At 39.3% G+C, this 22,368-nt stretch overlaps 1 protein-coding gene across 4 annotated transcripts in view; it reads right to left on the bottom strand.

The window, feature by feature from the left end:
• The window catches only part of LOC133483027 (CCA tRNA nucleotidyltransferase 1, mitochondrial-like), an 84,752-nt gene that overhangs the window by 29,589 nt on the left and 32,795 nt on the right, over positions 1–22,368 (bottom strand). For 2 of the 4 annotated variants that reach the window (XM_061783500.1, XM_061783499.1), the window contains exons 8-16: positions 18,402–18,485; positions 15,656–15,721; positions 15,183–15,240; positions 14,277–14,363; positions 3,741–3,817; positions 3,150–3,288; positions 2,178–2,319; positions 1,966–2,099; positions 1,599–1,715 (exon numbers count right to left, since the gene is read on the bottom strand). In XM_061783500.1, the coding sequence (XP_061639484.1) occupies positions 1,599–1,715; positions 1,966–2,099; positions 2,178–2,319; positions 3,150–3,288; positions 3,741–3,817; positions 14,277–14,363; positions 15,183–15,240; positions 15,656–15,721; positions 18,402–18,485 (904 nt within the window). Of the gene's footprint in view, positions 1–1,598; positions 1,716–1,965; positions 2,100–2,177; positions 2,320–3,149; positions 3,289–3,740; positions 3,818–4,604; positions 7,500–14,276; positions 14,364–15,182; positions 15,241–15,655; positions 15,722–18,401; positions 18,486–22,368 lie in introns of those variants that run through there. The other 2 variants (XM_061783501.1, XM_061783502.1) reach the window with 2 other exon arrangements.

Here is a 22,368-nt window from a genome sequence, read left to right as displayed (position 1 = left end):
GACTCCATGGAATTGTTTGGTGAATTTTCAAGCTATTTTCTTGCCCTATTTGGTACAATGACATAATTGCTCCTGCTATGCAGCGCAGGCAACATATTGAAAGGTCGACTTTTGCAAAAATCTAGAACTGCAAGTGGTATTTATAGGCTACATCACTCTAACCATTCTGAGTAAGGGTGCCAGATTTCCACCAAAAGCAGCAGTAAACACAACTAAAAAACACCAATGTAACTATAAACAATTTAAAAAGTGACACCACTTTAACAATTAAACCATGTCTGTACAAAATAACACATTAAAGATGCATTTTAACGCAGTCAAAACGTGACAGTAATTTTAACGATAGCAATACATTCTGGGAAACAGAGCAAGCAAATTTCCTGGGTCGTGATAAACTTTAATAAACTTGTTTTTCACAGATTAGGAAGAATACCGGTATATGCCTGTGAGTTTGGTATATTATCTGTCTGTATGTGTTACTATGGCGTTTGTGTGTGAAAATTTGTTATTTGAAGTTAAATCCCTCCCGTGATCTGACACTAATTTTAGATATCCTGGGTTCAGTGTGCGTACAATGCAGGAACTTTCATAGACAACCCGCGCTACGGCACATTAATCGTTTTTCTTCGATCATTATATTTTTTATAATTGTGAGAAGCCTGGATATAATAATATCCACCGACCGTTTTTTTAAATTTCATTTTATTCAATGAATTATTTTTTTTTAATGTATTTTTAAGTCCCCTGGATGTTTTTTTCTCCCACAAATTACAATTTTGAGAATCGATAAACAATCAAATCGTTAAAGCCTCTGCAGCCCGTGAGAACGTGTGCGATGTGCATCGCTGGGAATACTCCTCTCCCACATATTTGATTGAAAGCTGAAAGTTCTAAGAGGAGGGGTTTTTCAGAGCATTCAGTGACACGCCCACAGCTTCTGAAAGCTGAAAGAACATCTCAATTCGCGACCATTTTGAAGCCTGATTTCACATACATTTCTGTCCATCCATTTTCTGAGCCGCTTCTCCTCACTAGGGTCGCGGGCATGCTGGAGTCTATCCCAGCTATCATCGGGCAGGAAGCGGGGTAGGCTCCAGCACGCCCGCGACCCTATTGAGGAGAAGCGGCTCAGAAAATGGATGGATGGAATTCACTGAAATTTGTCCGGCTTGTGAACAATACCCTTCTCTGTGGTGAGTCAGATTTACCAGACTTTTTGGGTCAGTTTAGTGGGCCTTCAACTGGATTTGTCCAGCATTTCAATTGTTCGTTATTCATTTGTGCAATAAATTAATACATTATTAACTCTTTAAAAAGTTGTATTTATACCCACACAGGTGAACAGGTAGATTCTGTAAACCTTTCAGCACATATTCCCAGCACATGAACCATTTCAACAACTACCTGTGAGGCGCCATTTAGTTGGGAAGACACACTTGACGACAATGTTTTATTACGGCGATGCAGTGGACTAACAGTAGAGGTGTTACTGTGGTAACGATCATAGTGTAATTTTGCTCTATGTTCCAGTATGTTACCTGATGCAAAAAAATCAAACAAAACATCAAACATAAACTACCAAGTCTTTTTTTTCTAACCTCATTATAGGGGAAAAGGTCATCAAGCTTGAACTCTGTCCCAATACGGCGTCGAACTTGAGGGGTCTTTTCGCCAGTAACCAAGGGATACTCTTTAGGTAGTCTGCCAGTAAGTTCCTGGAAACAGGTAAATATCAATATGCGACACTTTATTTGTATGAATCTCAACAAGTGTTTACATTTTCAAAGAATCACTTCAACAACATTCCAGGAAATCACACTGCTCCATCATCAGTGAGGTATTTTTTTTAGAACATGTCCGTGGGCTACTCATGTGGTCCTTGGGGTCTACCTGGTGCCCATGGGCATGATGTTAGGTAACCCTGGTTTACAGGAATTATAAAAGAAATATTGACTTAAAACTTACAGCTTCTCGCATGCAGATCTTCTTCAGTTCCTCAAGTTTCTGTGTAAGTATGCCTTGAAGTTTGTTTTCTTTTGTTTTTAACTCGGTAATCTTCTCTTTCTTCTGTTCCTCAGCAACGTCAGAGTCAGCAGAACCTGTCAGAACAGGTGTCAGTAACTTACAATTAAAGTGGATGAGCACCTGAGACCAGTACAGATGAAGCTGCGTCTTACCAGCCGATATGAGGCTTCCACTGCTTGCCATAATAAGCTGATCTTTGCTTTCAACACTGGGAAGTTTACTGATCCGCTGGGCACTGATCTCCGTAAGATCCATGGCAATGTCTCCCGAACTTCTTGTTGTGGTCATATTTGCCTCCACGGAGAAAATAGGTACACAGTAAATAGGATGCCAGTAGGCAATGGAGGACGAAGAGGGAAATTAAGTAGGGACTGAGAGTATTTCATTTTAATAATGTACTGAGATAGGGCTGCCCTATTTGCATGCTGGGTAAATCCCCTACTCTCTCATCAATTAGGTTAGGCTATCTATTCCTGGATGAACACATGAACCATCTGCTTTTGAGACACAATAGCTGTAAAACTTGGTTTGACTGCAGCTACACGTTCTGATCTATCTCCACGGCAAAAGGCACATCAACCCTCTCAGCGTGTTAGCCCAGCCAATGTGCTCCACAAAGCACAAATACATAAATATTTGGTGTATTTTGCATCTTTGGGGATTTGGATGGCATCTAAAAAAACAAGAGAAGCCCGATTGCCATGTTCATTATCTTTGCCTGGGTGCAACACTGCACATTTTATGTAGAGTATATGTTTCCTTTTTGAGGCTCATAACAACCATGATAATAAAAAAAGACAATTCTACTGAATCACCACTCAGCCAACTCAATAGACTCAGAAATAAAAGCACAGTAAACAGCTCTTGCGCATCTTCAGTTCTCACTACCTGAACCTCCTGTGAGGTTCTTTCTATCCCCATTAAGCTTTAAGTGCAGACAACATAAAAATATCCAACATGGGAGCCATTTACTTTAAAACTATATATAATTGATACCACAAGATACAAAATGTACAGATTGTCTACTGCTATTAGCGTATAATTCGATTGAGACAATTGACAATGAATATAAATTAAGCAGATGTTGAAATGGTTGGAGCAGGGACCAAGAGGAAAATACTCACTCTACTTTGCTTTCTGTCCAGGTAGAACTGATGCTGACTGATGGCCATCACCCAGATAGTTTTAATTAGAGAATGACTGGCATACCAGGAGTGAATGACAAGACCAGTCTGTCCAAAGGGCCGCTTGCTCACTGTTCGACTGTTGAAGATAAAAAAAAAAAAAAAATTTCTTTTTCATGCCAAATGAAAAACTGCAATTCCCTGACATGTTTTGTGAATGCTGCTTTTGTTGGCCAGCAAAAATGACAAATGATGACTGATTACAATCCATCCTAATTTAAACTAAGTGTTTGCTTCATAAATTATGGAGAAACAACTATAACATTTTTAAACCAGTCAGTTGTTCTGGTGTCGGGAAGCAGCACTTCGAAGACCAGTTGGAGTGCCACACTAACAGCAGGAAAACACTTTAATAGGCACGTTTCAACCATTATCATGGTACCCTAAATTGGCCACTGTCGACAGATGCCTTTCACAGTGTGCAAGGTGTAAGGATAAAAATATCCATGACAATAGCTAGTGCTACAGCAATAATAAAGACATCACAACAAAGAGAAATGCTCAAAGCTTTGTTAAGATAGGTTAACTGACCTGTGGGGGTCGTTTACTTCCACAGCAAATTTCTTCTCTCGGAAATACAAATTCTCCAACTGCTTCCACAGGAACAACTGCAGAAAGAGGCACTGCTTGCAATGAGATTTGTCAATGTTTCTAACAAATTAATTTAATGTTGCAACATCCATCCATTTTCTGTACTACTTATCCTCACTGGTACAAAAAAAGCTACATTTTAGATTTAAAAAAAAAAAAAAAAAAAAAAGAATTCAACCACAGGTGATTGTAACATCATCAACATTCAGAATGTTGTTACTGAAAAATGTATTTAAAAAAAAAAAAAAGGTTAGTTTCTAAGGGGGCATACTCATTTCTGTTGAGCACTGTCTACTCTTAACAGTACAGGTACAGTACGTAAGATGAAATGTTATCCGACAGATACACATAGATTTGTTTAGAAAAAACAAGACTTGGGATCAATGAAGCAAAATAAAAGTCAAAAATTAGAAAACGTGGCATGTTTTGGTCATAGCTATAGCAGTAATACAATAATAGTATATGTGAAAGTTGAAGGAAACACAGGTGGCATTAACACTGCGGCAATCAATACACGGCTGCTGCAAGGTTTTTTAAAAAAATGATTTAAATGTATATTCATGATCCCTCAGGGGGAATTAAAATTAGACTCTACGGGTGTATATTTGTTGCGCACCACATAAGAAAACAAAGCCAAGGTATCAACCTTCATGACAGGTTTTTAGTCTGCAGGCGAAAGTATGTCTCAGTTCGCTCCTCTGCAATTTCAAGCGACAAACTCTTTGAACATATTTCAAAAACTGAATGTGAACTTTAGCAAAAGTGCATGAGTAAAATTATGAGGTGGACATGACAAAGGCTTACCTTAAAGGTTAAGTTTGACTTATCCCAGCTTTATTCCTGTGTGCTGAATCCTACTGACTTATGAGTTTCCCACAGGCCTTGAGCTTCCCTGAACAATGCTCTTTCTTGTCTGTTCTTCGGGAACCAGATAGGTGTTGCAAGAGTTTCAGCTGAGCCACACCCATTTCACCACCCCCGTCCTCTGACATCACAGACACCTCACCCTCGGCTTTGAGTTAGCACCACTGCTCCCTTTCCCTCCCTCCTACACATAGCTCTTCTCTTTTAGTCCGACCAGAGTTTAGTCCGACCAGACTAACAGGTTGTATACACACATACACATGAAAATAATGAGCCAATAAAAGCATCTTAATAATAGACAATTGCCATTACTCACAAATAGAAAGATAGAAACATACATATGCGCTCTTCAGCCATTAAACATTTTCCCACATGCTTCTTTTATATACATATCCTCTTAGTCAGGTTATCAAGCAATGAGCAGCGTGAGTGATGATGAGACCCATGAGACCAGACTTACTAAGGGAGATGAGTCATGGATCTTCGAGTACAGGTCAGATACCAACCGCAATGGAAAAAGTCAGACGTCTTCAAAGCCGAAGAAAGACGTGGCAGCAGACAAGTTCAAAGTCATGTTGATCGCATTCTTTGATGTGAGAAGCATCGTCCAAAGTTGAGATCTTGCCACAGGGCCAAACGATCAAGCAGCATGTCCACAAAGTGATCCGGCGCCGTTTGCTTGGTTCAGTGCGTGAGAAGAGGAGAAGAGGCAAGACAACTCGTGGCTGCTTCACCATGACAACACGCCCGCTCACACTGCCCTCAGCAGCTGACAATTCCTGGCCGAGAAGAACATCGCTATATTCACCTGACCTGGCTGTGTGACTTTCTTCCTACTTCCAAAGCACAAAAGGGTCATTAAGGGGACCCATTTTGAATACATAGATGATATCAAAATGGCCGTGAGGACAGAGCGGTGGAGGATCCCAAGAGAATTCTTCAAAGGAGTAAAGGCATGGTAAAGCATGAAGGCATGGTAAAGAAGGCTGGGAAAGTGCTTTCGACTGCAGGGGATTATTTTAAAAGGGGGAAACTTGTCATTTGATTTGAAATATATCTTTTGTGACATGAGTCCTGGAACCTTTCTGACACACCTTGCACCTATATATATTTTTGGTCCATCCGTCTGAGGATTTACTGTATGCCTCCGACAACAAGCGCAAAACAGACTTGGCCGGGTTTGTACCTGTGGCCAAGATACGGCGAAGGATCCTCGTTAAAGTAAGCCATTTCAAACTAAACCTAAAACACCTAAACCGTGTCAGTCAAAACGTGCCAGCATCCTCGTACCACTTTAATAAAATATATCAAATTACAGGACATTGCATGCGAGATGGTCAATTCACTTGCATGTGTCTGGAGATACTCACCTCTGAGACCGATTTGCTTGGTGGGGGGCCACTCAGTCAATGCGATAAATAACTCATAACTATGCAAATTTCCTGGGTATCCCCTCACTTACACTCTGTTTCTAGCGATGTTTAGAATTGACATAGCCACTCCCACCACACTTAAGTTGTACAGCTGGGTCCACTACCTCTGTCCTGCATGTTTCCCCTCAGGTCCGTGTCCTGTTCAGCCCTGTCCAATATTGTCCCGTCCTTTCTTCACAGGGTGTAGCACTACTGCCCCATACAACACTCAAATCTAATGTGTCATTGTACTCGGCTTATAATGATTTACTTTCCTCATCTTCCTAATAGCTAATGTCCTGTCTTTTGTCTTCTCTTCCTCTATTATTAATTATCTTTTTACTGTCTCTCCTTTTTGGTTTTTCTGTCACTCCCCTTTAAAACGTTGTTCTGTCTGACAAATCTTTAATTAAAATCAGAATACAAAGAACCACAGTGGCAGCTTAAAATCCCCACTGTGGCTCAGCAAAATTGTTCCGGCATAAAAGGGATAGAGATCCTCCTTTCTGTTTGACCTAACAAAGCGAATAGGACAAAAAAATAAAAAATCCTCAGTATGGATTGATGCCTCTTCCAAATATGTATATAATTTCCTTATAAAACCCATATCTTCCAATGCAACAGCACCGTAAATGTACTGATTGAATCAATCCCGTCAATGTGAGGCTGAGGTCATCGTAATACACTAATCAGTGACATATACAGTCCCGCATTTGCACAAACAGCACAAATAATGTAGTACACGTGGTAAATGCATAGAGGGTCTAAATATGGTACATCAGCGGAACATAAACCATCAAATAGAAAACATTTGGCAATGGCAGCTAGTGAAGTAATGTAGAAGGTACCTGCATTTAAACCTATGGGGACAGAGTTCACACAGGCGTGCTAGCACATAGAGATATATAAAAGACACTCTAGAGCATGGGTCGGCAACCCAAAATGTTGAAAGAGCCATATTGGACCAAAAAATTAAAAATAAATAAAATCTGTCTGTAGCCGCAAAAAAATAAAAGCCTTATAATGAAGGCAACACATGCTGTAAGTGTTTATATTAGCCTACTATCCTAATGACATAATGAGCATTCATGATTAAATGACGTACCATGTGACTACTCTGCTGTACGATGGTGTTTTAAGTTTCGTTGCATTGATGAAATTAGAGAAATATAATAAAGAAAAATTTTTTTACGTCATTTTTATTTTGAGGATTCCAAAAAATAAGAACATGCCTCCTGTAATTTCAGACCTCCCCCCGTGGAAATAAGATGCAGTCCTCTTCAATCCTCAATAATACAAACAATCTTCTTCTTTTTTCCCCCTTATCTGGGCAACAGACAGAGTGTAATAAAACAGCAGCCTTTTGAAAAGGTAAGTACTACGAAAATGAGAGTTTCATTTCGATTAATAAAATAAAATAATGCACAATTCTCTTTCACCCCTAATGGCGGCAACAGGCGCAAATGAATAGGCTACAATTGCACATGTGCGTTATAAGTAACAGCCTGCAATTAAAACGCAGCCTGCTTAAATAATAAAACAGGTTTTTGAAAAGGTATATAAAAAAAGTATATAAAATTAAAATAATAGTTTAAGTTCAATTTCTGTGCATTATCCTTCTCTTTCGTTTTCTACAAATGCTATGTAAGTCAGTGCAAGGTAAAAAGCAGCATCCTCTTTTGACACGCACAATACAACGCAGCCATCCTCAGACCTGATCAACAAAACACAATAATATGTGTCATTCCAAATACAGACTGACAAAAATCAGAAATCACTTTATAAAAACAGACACTTTGTTGCCGAATATGTTCTTACCCATTTAATGTGACTTCTGTTTTCGGACATCACTGGACAGCTTCTCAACATCGGGCATGTAAGACGTAACTTTAATCTTGACATGACTGCAAGCTCTCATCGTTGACACGGTTGCGGTATTTGCATTTAATGTAGTTCATGTTTGAGAATTATGGAAGCGTATTGCATTCACTTGGATAAAAAGTATTTTTTTTTTTAAATGTGTTTTTCTGAGTAATTTTTATGAGGGCTTTGTTTTTATGAATATTTTTAAAATCTTTTTCTGACTATTTTTCTCAGTTTTTCTGTCTAATTCCCCCCCCCCCCGTTTTTCTAAATAATTTTTACTCTTGTTTTTCTGACTAATTCCCCCCCCCCCTCCTGTTTTTCTGACTAATTGTTTTCTAATAACTAATAATATGACCATCTATGTGACTCAGACAGGAGTATCTCCCAGTGTCTTAAAACCATATCCAAATAAAAGTTGGTCAAACTAAATAAGCCGGTCATGTTGCTTACTACGGAGTCCGTCAGTTCGCAGGTTCTCGCGTGAGTTTGATGTGTCCCGATAACTCAGAAAAAATTTGTCAGAAAAACAGGTGGAAAAAACTGACAAAAAATAGCCATAAAACAGGGAGGGGGGGATTAGACAGAAAAACTGAGAAAAATAATTAGTCAGAAAAACAGAAAAAAATACTCAGAAAAACAGAAAAAAATATTCAAAGAAACAAATCCCTCAAAAAATTTATAATTTTTTTTTATCCAAGTCAATGCAATACGCTTCCGTAGAGAATATCTGTTTGCACAGGTATGTTGATTCAAAGATGGATAATACTCCAAATGCATATTTCTTCATGTTCCTATAACTGTCAGGAAGAGCATTCCATGTTTCAAACACAAGTTTCTCCAGTGTTGCGAGGCTTTCAATTTTGCTCGATTTGTGGCGTTGGGCAAGCTGGGCTTTCTGGCTAAACTCAGCCATCTTTCTCTTTTTCCCTTTGCGATCCATGGCCCATCACACACCCGCCGGTTTGTTTGCGACAGCCACCTGCCAAGCCGAGCTCAAAGCAGCACGCGTCGCAGGCTATGACGCAAATTTTCGTTGACAGAAATGTTGAAATGTAATATTTATTGCACAAATTTTTACAGCATTGGAAAACATTAAGAATGTTTGATGTCATGTTTGTCCTCCTACAGAAACCATATTAAAACAAAAAATATTTTTCTCACGTCTTTTTCCATTTTCATACATTTTTGAAAAAGCTCCAGGGAGCCAATAGGGCGGTGCTAAAGAGCCGCATGCGGGTTGTCGACCCCTGCTCTAGAGACTGCTTCTGAGGCCATTTAAAAAATATGTTAGGGATGTGACACAGCTCCAATTTTGCAAAATGCAACAAGCATGACACTACAAGTCATTTTCTTGAAGACACCTTTAGCCCCTACAAACGTTTTACACAGTAGGAAGGATGAAAAAACAAATTGGCTGATTTCTTTCATGGTAGCTTATATTTATCCTTCAGGTTTGACTGAAAAAAGAGTTGCATAGTGTTTGCATTAACATTGTTGCCATAGCTGTCATTACAGCTAGAGATGCCTGTGGTCTAGGGGTGCATGATATTGGGGGGGAAAAAATGACATTGCGGTTTATGTATTTTTTTTTAACCTGCGATACACTGTATATTGCGATGTGAAATAATAGGATCAGTTTTGGGTTCATTTTCTCTGCAAACTAGTTCAAAGTTCAGTTAAATTGTCCAAAAATGAACTGGTTAATTTCATAGTTCATAATAAAAAATTTTTTTAACTACGTTCTCCAGTACCAAAATAAACTAGTTCATAGTTTTGTTTAGTCCACACGAGTAGCCAGCTGCAGCTTTCACCCAACAATCTCAAAAACATGAGGAAAAACGTGTTGCTTGAATACTATTTTTTTAATGAGGTATTAAAACAAAAACAGGACTTTTGTCCTTAATCTGCAAACAAAAACATGCAACACAGTGCAACAGGAACGATGGTGAAAGGACATTGATAACTTTGCATTCCGAGCAGCTCTGGCTGACTATATTAACATAAATTATATATTTTCACACTGTGATCATAGTGTTTTAACTAAAGCATTCTGATACAAATACAAATAATTTTCTTAGTAATCCTTTTTCCAATTATGTACTGTCTTAAAAAAAAAGAACCAAAGAACACATTCACTCCCATTTACGTAGTGTCCCTGAACGCATCCTGCACACTCACTCAGCTGTGGCGTGCCTGCCTAGTTTCATTCTGAAGACTGAAATCAGAAATGCAGCAGGTGTACAATGTTTCCCGTGTCCTCTTTCATAGTTGTCATACAAGGAGAAAACATAAGTATACAACAGTCTGGGCTGCTCCATGTCTTGTTTGAAGCTTTATAATTTACCGGAACATGGGTGCTAGCATGTACAAACAGGTCCCATTGCTGGTCAGTTTTTAATATTACAGTTAATTCACTGTACATTACAGTACACCAACCCAATCCGATGTGACTATTATGCATACGTACATCGCACTGACAATGCTCAAACAATATATCGTGCAGTCCTACTGTGGTCTCAGTCAGGATAAGTCTATGCAGATCCTGACTGTGGTTTCAGTCAGGATCAGTGCGTTCACATTCCAAACACTTGGTATTACGAGTAAGCAAAAACAAGCCCCACCCCCAAACTCTGAAAAAAACGCTGTCTGCTCCACCCCTTGTAAATTGTGTCACACACTTGGACTGGTTTACTGACAACTCTGTACATTTCGATATGATACATTCAGTGATGTAGTGAAAATATGGTAACCATATACAACATTGTAAAAAAGTCAATTGTTCTTTTCAGTTTCTAGTTTCCATTTTTGGAACTTAGTTGACTAAGCTTCTATACAACATGATTCCGAAATCTTAAGCATCATTCATTATTTTTACCCATAAAAATACATTCTTAGAAAAATTCAAGGTCACAGTGAAGACAGTTTGCTGTATGAATGATCTAAAACTTTCTAAATTCTTCAAATTGAAAAGCAAGAAGCAGACTTGCAATGATCAGGGAGGCCAACAAATATTGTACTGAAAAGCATGCATTCACTCAACAACAAGAAACTACTGTGAGTCTCTGCTGTTCTCAAACTCTTAACACCCACTAACACAGCTGGCTGAGTGCCAATGCAAGCCCTACAGGTCTGTTGCTTCCTATAGAACACAACTACCACCCACGTGACAGCTCAGTCATGTTTGGGAACCAGTGTAACAGCAGAACCTGCAGCCTCAACAGGTTTCAACTTTATAATGGATATAAAAGGTCAACACACCCAGATTAAAATGCATGAGATTTTAGATGTGAAAAAGCCGAGAGAAATAATTTCATTTTACATTGAACATTTTCCCATTAAAAAGTAATTGTACAATTCAATTGAAATTACATTCAAACATTTGAAGGAGTTTAAAATACATATTGTTGCTATTCAATGAAGAATGTGTTGCAGAATTCTGCATTTTTTTTAAATTTTCCTTTTTGGGATATTATGAATAAAAATCACAATATTTGTTGATATTTGCTTTTCACACGACAGAAAAAAAATGAAAAACATTATTATTACAACAAAGTGGGCAGCGCGGTGGAGGACTGGTTAGCACATCTGCCTCAGAGTTCTGAGGACCGGGGGTTCAATTCCCGGTCCCGCCTGTGTGGAGTTTGCATGTTCTCCCTGTGCCTGGGTGGGTTTTCTCCAAGTGCTCTGGTTTCCTCCCACATCCCAAAAACATGCATTCATTGGAGACTATACATTGCCCGTAGGTGTGAATGTGAGTGCGAATGGTTGTTTGTTTATATGTACCCTGTGATTGGCTGGCGACCAGTTCAGGGTGTACCCCGCCTTTCGCCCGAAGATAGCTGGGATAGGCTCCAGCACGCCCGCGACCCGAGTGAGGATTAGCGGAACGGAAGATGAATGAATGACTGAACAACAAATTGGCTGCATAGGTGCGCACATCCTCTCTCTTACAACTTGACACGCATTGAGACTGATTTTTACAGTATGTGCAAGTAAAAATATCATGTGATCGCACTTTCGTGAGTGCATGTTTTAATGCTCCCTTAACACAGTCTTACTATACAAGACTGGTTGAAAGTCACTGTTTTTTCCCACTGCTTTAGTCAATTTCCTCTACCTGCAAGCTCTCGTTTCTGAAGAAAGCGCGCCTTCTCGTTATTATGAACCACAAACGGAAGTCCGCACATGCGCGCGTTCAGCACCCTCACCACAGCAAGAGAGAGCCTCGCGTGGCGGTTCGGGCCCCCGCGTCATTGGGCGAAGAGGTGCCGCTGAAAAGGACGCAGATAGTACTGGTACCCACTCAGATTCATAACAACAGGACATCGATCAGTCCCCTCCACATTTTTATTCACCCCCTCTTACTGAAGTCAGATCTCCAACTCTGCAAGGGAGACAAATCTTATAAGCCCGACATAGAACTCATATCTGCTTCTCACGTAAAACACTACCTGTATAGTTGTTTTGTTGTACGTTTGTGAGGCTGAGAAGCACTAGGAGCACACAACTCTGGCCTTACATGTCATGAGCTTTATAAATTCCGACTCTCAGTTGAAATTGGACAAACGGTCACCGCATCGCCTCATGAGTCTCACTACCCACACTGTAAAACACACTGTATATTATATCTGTAAGGCAACGTTTTTCAACAGTTAGTCAAAGAAGAAACCATACAATATATTTGCAGGCCTAAATAGCACATCCCACGGAACTAGGTGTACCCCGCCAGTCAGCTGGGATAGGCTCCAGCACGCCCGCAACCCTAGTGAGGATAAGGGGTATGGAAAATGGATGGATAAATAGCACCTTTGAAAAGTAGGTTCAAACCAGCAATGAGGTGCCAGCAAAGCAAAGGCAAATAAGCGGTGGGGGAATTTTTCCCCTTGTGTAAACATTTTTTGATATGCCACAAACAAAAATTATCAAAACATACAGTATCATCTATTCAGAAATACAACTTTGGAGCTTCTGAATGAGTCACAAGAAGGGGTCGTGCCGTATTCCCTATAACTAAACTCCTTTCAACTCTGTATGAATTTAATTTATGACAATTGGTGCTTGCCTTTCCCAGAGCAGTTTTTCAGGTGTGCTGTCCCAAGTTTTAAACGCAATGTTATGCAGGAAGGGCACATACATTCAATTCCCACGCACTTTGGCCGATTTAAATTTTAAAAAGCAAGATTTTTTTCAATGCGGTTGCTGGATTCCCCAAAATTATTGGATGACCCATTTCTTATCTGTAACGCAGTAAGATGTTTGTTTGCCTCTTCCAGTAAAACTTTCAATTCCATCACTTCAAACTTCATTTTTTGCTTGCGGTGCTCTCTCAAATGTTTCATGGTAAAAACAATCAGAGCTACCGAGAGCACAAAACTTTTTAAATTACTGTTCTTTTTTATCAAAGAATAAAATAATTTACAAGGCACTGAGTACTAAATATAGCAAAGACTTACATCCTCTCCTCTCCTCCTAAAGAGACAAAAATGTTTACAACAGTCAAATCGTGTTATTTGGGGGTTTGGGGGGGCCCAATGGACATGCAACAACTAACCAATAGAACAAGATGAGAGAGGACCCAGCTAGGGGGAAGCCACCCACTCCCCAGGACCCAGGGCGGTCCCCTAGCCCATCCTAAGTGCCCTAACCAGTCCCAAAGGGAGGGGCACGGGTACCGGACCACCGCCCCCGGGTCCCCACTCACCCTCTACCCAGCTAGCTCCATTGCCGCCACCGCACCCACCAACCCCGGAGAGCAAGGGGCCCCCAGCCACTAACAGGGCCCAACGCAGGAGCCAGCTGCCACCTAAAAAAGGTCAGAGCCCGCCAAAAGCGAGCCCATGTTAAGCGCCCGTCGTGAGCAATGACGGGCGAGGGCGCCAGGAGAGGTGAGATGAAGGCGGGGACCCTCCCCGTGGCTCGACAACCGAAGGGGGAGGGGCGCAGGCCCCATGAGTCACTCATCGTATACAATACTAACCACACACTGCAAATATGCTCATTTGAACTCTTTAATGCTCAGATATAGTACAGCCTGTTTTTTGTATTGTTTATTTTCTTCCTTATTTACCTTAACCTTGACTCTAGCACCAAACCTGATAATGTCTTTCCCACCTATTTCTGCTTTCTTTTGACTGGCATGGGAACGGGGATCTTAATGATGCTTATTTACACATTGGATGGATCATTAACCATGTCAAGGCTAACAAAATACATCTAGTAAAGGTTCATAAAGACATACTGTTGTAAAAAAAAGTGAAACCAAATAACTAATAACTGGAATAACAATTACATTAGATTATATTTAGGAAATCCATGAATACATAAAAAGACATACCTTTCTAGGTTTCAATTTGTCTTGCAAGTCATACTGGCCAACACCTTTGCAGCTGACACCTAACCACCAGGGTATTCCCTCCTTGTCCTGTAGAAAGCACAAGCACATGCCATCAGTTGCCCTATTCGTGACAGTGTGAGAAAAACAATTCTCTCAGTTAAGATAAATGAAACAGGAAAACTCAAGATCATGTCTAAATGTGTGTTAGTGACACCAGTTCCAACATAATCCGCATGATGACCTCTGTAGTGCACATTCATGTAGTTTAAGCCTTTTGCATTGCAGGTTGTTCAGCAAAGTCCAGTTTGAATGCAAGTGGCAACAGCATTCTTGTGATACAAAGTATTATTATTAATTATTAAATTCTTCTGGATTGCTCAAACATACGGCAAACATTTTGCAGTATTGCTACAGTGATGAAAATCAGGTCGGATGAAAACAAGAAAAATCAGTGATAAGAATGGTAAACAACACAAGGAGTAAACCCAGATCTGAATGTGTCAACATTTCAATAGCTGACGTTTCCAATCTACATAGTCCTCAAATTCATTAGATTTAGCAAGACACCAGGCTATATGTGACAATCTTGCAACCAGGATAGAGAATAAGAACTGTGATTATTTATTAGTACTTACACTAATTTTATTGATTTTAGAGCGCAACTTTACTTTGAAATATACCCTTAAGTGATTCACTTTTACAATTAAACCACACAAAAACCCTCCAGTTGTTTTTTTTCTTCTACTGAGTAAGTTTATATTTCACACAGCCAGAGTATAGACATCTAAACAAACACCAAGAGTATTGGATTTTAATATATTACTTTCTGTTTGACATTTCAACATCAAAAATCACTGTATATTATTGAGGGTTTGATGTGAGTTTTACTGAAGCCACTGATGTTACCTTTACTGGGTAATAATGGACTCCATATGTTGGCAGGGACTCCACCAGGCTCAGATACCTTTCGAGGGAGGGAGAGGCTGGTTAAAAGAAATACAGTCACTTACACCTAATCACTGCCAACCCATGGGCGTTGTACAGCCAACAGAGTTAAGCTTCAGTCATTGAGATGTCGCAGTAATTTACAATGGGAAGCAAATCGATTTGTTTCAGAGCCCTGACAGAAGAAGGAAGATTTCACTGATTAATTCAAGGGCGCAAAACATCACTACGTAAATGACCCATTGTTGCTTGAGCTACAATCGTGAAATACAACAGAACTATTGCCTTTCTAGTCAGAATGGCAGTTGACCATGACCGCCTCCTCTAATTAATGGCACATTCTGGCCTGGTGACAACCACCACATGCATATAACAGACATCAGAATCCACAAACAAACTTAAAACAAGTGCATTAGAAATCATAGACTACTTACTTCACAATGGCTTGTCCTCTGGTCAGACCTTTGAGTTTCTTGTAATGCTCAATCACTTTGTCCTCACTATGGTGAAATAAAAAAACATTTATTGAACTGTTTTCAAATACTTAAGGATAGGGCACTCTGTTTTGCACATACATTGTAACCTCTCATGCAGAAAATGAACTGATCAGATGATGACTTTAAATCTACAGTAACCACTAAGGCTGCACATTATTAGGAAGACATGCAATATGCGATATGTTTTTGAATACTGCGCTGACTATATAACTTACAATAAATTAACAAATACTTATGTATACAAGTTAATGTTTTTATGTATACAAGTTAATGTTTTTCTGCCTTGCATTTGCTGCTATCAGACAGTGAGTGTGAGTACCTCATAGAGACACTAGCGGGGTAAAGAAAGAATTTAAACAACATGGTTTTATTGTGAAAAAAAATAAATAAAATCCCACATTCTACAGCTGCTATATTTACAATTAAGCAATTTAGTTGCATGGCTATGCACTTTCTTGATCACTTTAGCAGAACATCTTAAAGCTGGACTAAACTTGTCCTGTTTTGTTTCTAAATACATTAAATATGTTTGAAGGTAACTTCTGAAAACGTGCAAAGACTGACAACAATTTAGGACTGAATTGTTGAGATATTGCTTAAAATTTTTTTGCATCACCTCAGTTGGCCTGATTTTTTGGGCGGGGCCCGTGACGACAGCGGACTGGGTTGTATACTTTTTAACATCGCCCCTCCCACACTACATAAACACTAAGCGCAAGGTGTTCCATGCAGTGGTCATTCTGTCTAATTACCACTTCTTCATTCATTGCTACCTGACCCATTAATGCCAGTACAGCATGCAACTGGCCATTAAACTATGTCCACAACTCGAAAAAATACATCTTTCCTGAAGTGTAATGTGTTGTGCTAGTTGAGCTACAGTGTCTCTGCCGTCTGGCTCCAGGGCCGTCTGGCACATTGCGTTGCAAGGCAGCGGCAAACCGAACAAGAGCCGCCGCCCCGCGGCTCCTTGCTGAACTGACAGTGGTTTAGAGTAGCCACTGGAGGTCCGTCACAATTGCCCAAAAAAACTTGCAGGAGGAACAATCTGCAACATCCATACATCCGTCCATTTTCTGTACCGCTTATCCTCACTAGGGTCACGGGTGTAATACAGCCTATTTCAGATGACTCTGGGTAAGAAGTGGGGACCACCCTGAACTGGTCGCCAGCCAATCACAGGAGTTTGCTAAAAAAAAAAAAAAAAAAAACACCTGGTGGACTCCAAGATGGTGAGAAATAAGATTCTCTGGTCTGATGAGACCAAGATAGAAGCACACAGCTAAAATAACAAAGGAGCGGCTTCAGAATAACTCTGTGACTGTTTTTGAATGGCCCAGACAGAGCCCTGACTTTAACCCAATTGAGCATCTCTGGAAAGACCTGAAAATGGCTGTCCACCAACGTTCACCAACCAACCTGACAGAACTGGAGAGGATCTGCAAGGAGGAATGGCAGAGGTCTAATCCAGGTGTGAAAAACTTGTTGCATCATTCCCAAAAAGACTCATGGCTGTATTAGCTCAAAAGGGTGCTTCTACTAAATACTGAGCAAAGGGTCTGAATACTTACGGTTTTGCGATATTTCAGTTTTTATTTTTTTAATAAATATGCAAAGAGGCACGGTGGAGATTGAAGACTCTAAATTGCCCTTAGGTGTGAATGTGTGCGCGAATGGTTGTTTGTTTATATGTGCCCTGCGATTGGCTGGGGACCAGTTCAGGGTGTACCCCGCCTCTCGCCCGAAGATTGCTGGGATTTGCTCCAGCACGCCCGCGACCCTAGTGAGGATAAGCGCAACGGAAGATGAATGAATGAATATGCAAAGATTTCAACAATTCTGTTTTTTTTCTGTCAATATCTGGTGCTGTGTGTACATTAATGAGGAAAGAATTAACTTAAATGATTTTAGCAAATGGCTGCAATATAACAAAGAGTGAAAAATTTAAGGGGGTCTGTATACTTTCTGTACCCACTGTAGGTCGAGTAGAATAAGAATGGAGTGTTCACCTTTGTCATCATGCATGAGGATGTCATTTGTTACTATTACAAGTGCTGTCTCACTTCTCATGTTTGTGAGGAAAGCCGGATTGAAATTTGTCAAAGGTATTATGATCCTCGACCAGAGTCAGTCGTTGGTTCGTTACCATTTTTTTCAAGGATTTTTGATAGAAACTAAAATATTAAGTAACAAATTATGGAAGATATTTTATGGTGCTACCTCTTATTAAATATTTGATGTCACAATTTAAAACACGAAAAATGCAACGAGACACAAAAGAGACTATTCCTAAGTTAATAAACAGCTTGTAATAATAACATTGATAGATGATAATTTTGCCAACTGAATGGCCAACTTAATTATGCTAACGTCATTCACATTAAATATTTTCGTACAATTTGGTAGATGTGCAATGTACAGTAATTCAACGCAAGTCACAATGTGAAATGTTTACATCCACATGGTTAATCTAATCGCTAAACTTTGCACATAATTTTTTAGGTCAAGAAATATAGCAATCAGTCTCCATCATTGGTCAGAATTCTTCTTGTCTTGTGACACTTGATTACTACATGTGAGCAATGAAAAAGGCACAACTGTGTACAGTTTGGCAGGTGTGATTTTTGGAAGAGCCTTAACATTATGTGGCTTTAGGAGACCATTAACTGCTCGGATAACTTACCAATAACTGAGAGATGGGTGATTCCTGAGAACTTGGGTGGGGAGAACTGGGAGATGCTTTAAGTTTGATTTTGCTGTTTCAGTACTGTATCGTTAGATAAAGAACAAAACAAAAGACAAGAACAATGATTAATACATTCAAAACAACAGAGTCTGTTTGAGAGCTATTCTGAAGTACGAATCCAGTTTCTCATCTACCTTTACTAGCAAGGGCAGACAATTAAGTCCGAAAATTACACTTATGGTAATGTGTAATTAGTAACTCTTGTGCTATACTGTAGATGAGACACACAAAAATAATAATAATAATAATTCACAGGCATTTTGTCATGCCTTTTTTCGGCCTTATAACGTTTGTAGAGAAATGCTATAGTTATATTTGTTTTTCCAAGTGAATTCAAGTTCATGTTAAGAGATTCAACGCAACAACAATAATTAAGGCGATACACCTTTAGAAAAAGTGCAGTGTCAGAAAAGTGTTCATCTCTCTTTTATCTTCAGTACAAAGATTAATAAAGCAGTGTGTGTTCTAAGAGTAAACCTCAGCCTAACTAATGTATTGCCAAATAGCACACAGAGGGCCTTTAAAGACCTTGAGAAGACAAATCAAATTACCCAAGCTATTTCAAAACAGAGAAGCGTTTTCAAAATATTGTTGGTTAACTACAGTGAATTGATTTACTGAACCTTCGCTCAGTAGTCAATCAACCATGAAAGATTTAACAGCTAGAGTCCATGGTCTCTGCCAAAAATGTCACAGGCCTCCAGTCTTGCAACAAATACACAGACTGGCCATGCTATCTGTTCAGAAGAATAGTTAAAGTCTATATGTTTGAGATAGCAAACACTGTTGAGCTGAACAAAAACATTGCTGGCACTCACAAGAGACAATTCACAATCACCTGGCATACTATATTTCATTGGCTGAAACTAGGTTAAGTCAAAGACAGGGAACTGTCCAAAAGCAGGAGCAGCAATGATGAAACTAACTAATCCTATCACAAGAACCTCAATATGAAAATAAAACGATTGGGGTTTTAGCTCAATTGCCATTTGACCACAAATTTACTTTTACAATTGTCAATTTAATACTTTTTTTTGAAGAATAATTGAATTTAACAGCCGCTGACAGTGTAGAACAGATCTATTATGATCCAGTTACGTGAACTAGCTTACGAATCAAAAACAAGAGTGAGCTTTAGCAAGGGTAGAGGCGGTCACCACTCCCTGTGGCTTCCTCTCCCAGGTTGACTGGGTTTTGCTGCCACGGCACTTCGCTGTGTGTTTGATGGCGTACATTTTATGAGGAGCTGGAGCCTGCTGTTGTCGGGGTGATCTACTCCACAGCCGCACTGCCCTGTCAGCAATCTGGAATTCATTATTACGTCTGTTATCTCCCCGCAGCCTGCAGTGTGGGACCAATTCCTACAGCCCAGCCCAGCACAGCCTACCAAGTGTATATAATACTCCTGTATCAGCTATTCTACTTAGCTGAGACGTAGGGTCTGAGGCAGAGACACAATTGAGAGAATGAACAATCAGGCCACACTCCCAAATACGACTAGGGATGACATGCCAGAGACATGCACTATTGTATTATGTATTACTGCATGTATGGTACAATATAAGGAATGACACAACAATGTATTGAGATGAATGAGTCAGTAAGATTAATTAATCGTGACTTTAAACATCTGAGGCAAAATGGTGTACACTACTTGGCAGTAACCAGCAGAGGCACTATTAATACCGCTTTGGCTTGTTTGCGGTCTAAAGAAAAATGACACGATGTGAGCTATGTGTCACAGTACAGAACATTCCGCGAGAAATTCTCCCATCCCATTAAGATATCTTTAAAATAATATTAATCGATGAATTGACCTTAGGTTTTCCTGTATTTGATCAAGGGAATTTATTTGAATGCCCATTCCAACTACAATTATATTCACACTGACACTAATTTCCAGTTGGTGACTGTTTACATAAGGCCAAGTGTCTGACATGTTCATTGGAGCTATTTACCGAAGCTAAAAAAAAAAAAAAACACAAATGGAGGCACTAATAATAACCTAATATTATCATTGACTGTAAAGTGACTAACTAATATTTGCAATGATAACCTTTTGGATTCAGTTAGACATAAAACTAAATAGTGTTGAATGTTTTCCAAAAGTACCAAAAATAATGTTAATACAGTGAACCTGATGGCTCATTAATTTAACTCTCAGCAGGGGGTTAGCCCACTCTGCCACAACTTGACTTAAGTTGTCTACCATTGGACAGCGGACCTGGCTCATCCCTCTTAGGGCAGCTCACTGTTGGAGGAGGAGGTCTCCAGCTAATCTTATTGCTACAGGGCCCTTTGCTGATACAGTGCAGAGGAGGCCCATTTATACTGAAGGCTTTATTATAGGATTTACTTAGCCTCTTCATGAAAAGAACCAGAAACAAAGGGGATCATTGAGAAATGAGAAACACTACCACATGACAGTGTGGGATGCACCAGTGGGATAACAGTACCGTAGTTGAATTCAAGTTCTGTGCGCTACTGAGACAAATTTATGATATAGAACTTTGCCTCGCTATTTTCTTATCTTTATTTCATGAGTGACTCTTATGCTCAAATATTGTAGTTACATCAGTCAAATGTAGTAAAATAGTTAAATGTTTAAAAAATATAAATAAATAAACAAAATATTTTTTTTTAAAAAGGCTCCTGCACGCCTGCGACCCTAGTGAAGATAAGCGGTGCAAAGAATAGATGGATGAATGGTTTTACAAAATAGCCAAGAGGGGAAGATTAATAACAGTTCAAATAATAATAATACATGACTTTTATTCTTGTAGGCAGATCAAAGTACAGCCTATCCCCATGCAGATATGCTAAAAGCTCACAAGACGCAAATACTTCTTAAATCATCACAATAACATAATTTATGATTACAAAGTAATGCTGTGACAACTAGTCAAAATTAACATTTATCAGATTATTTCTGTTTTTGGATAATGGAGCAGTTATAGCGTACTAACAGATGTTGCAAAGGTTTTGATGTAAGAGGACAATTATTGTACTACGGTAAAAATATTTTTTTCAATTTATTGCAATGTGCAATCAAACTACACCATTTCTTACAGAGCACAACTATTTGTGTTACCAACAATGACAGAGGCCATTTTAGAGGTGAATCATTGGGACAATACACTTGTTCTGCAGATCAACCACACACTGCTGAGCAGTGTTTACTGGTCACATCCAATGAATTCCCTCCATTCCTATGCCTGGCAAAATAAAATAATGTACCTTATCAGCAAGTCAAGACTCTGAGGTCCACTAATCTTATCTCCACTGGTGGATAGATTATGGAGGCAATCTCCAACAGTGTCTCTCTCTCGCTCAAAAAAATGTGTAAATACAACACATGTGAGTCTGCATTTGTACATGTTTTCTGACATGTTTTTAGATTCATGTGGATGCCAGAAGGCCAGTTCCAAGCCACAAAGTAAATTCAAGGGAATCATTAACTGAGGGAAGTAGCAAGAAATGCTCCAAGCGGGTAGAACATTATCTACTGGAAAGCAGTCATCACACTGTGATCAATAAAAACTAATTCATACTTCCTGGTTCTGGACTTTGAGCACAATGGGTACACTTGCCTACAGAATACTGTGTGGTGTACTACCTGGTCACTTCTCACTTACCCCTTAACTCAAATTAATGTATGTATAAATGGAGGGGTATTGCATATTTAAAAATAAATGAAAATTATTACAGTGAAGACTATATAGGCTACATCACATTCACTGGAAACTATATTGGGTACACCTTTACAATCTAATGAGATCCAATAAATTAGCAATATATTTTGCATAAAAAAAGTGAGACTCGGTATTTCATTTACATTGTCAGAGACATATTCGTTTACCGCTTATCATTGTGGTTGTAGTTTGCAGTGATGTATAACTGCCTC

This window comes from Phyllopteryx taeniolatus, chromosome 9 (genome assembly GCF_024500385.1).
Source record: "Phyllopteryx taeniolatus isolate TA_2022b chromosome 9, UOR_Ptae_1.2, whole genome shotgun sequence".
NCBI classification, from domain to species: Eukaryota; Metazoa; Chordata; class Actinopteri; order Syngnathiformes; family Syngnathidae; genus Phyllopteryx; species Phyllopteryx taeniolatus.
The sequence above is the reverse complement of the archived record's forward strand: the minus strand, read 5'-3'. Positions and strand labels throughout refer to the sequence as shown.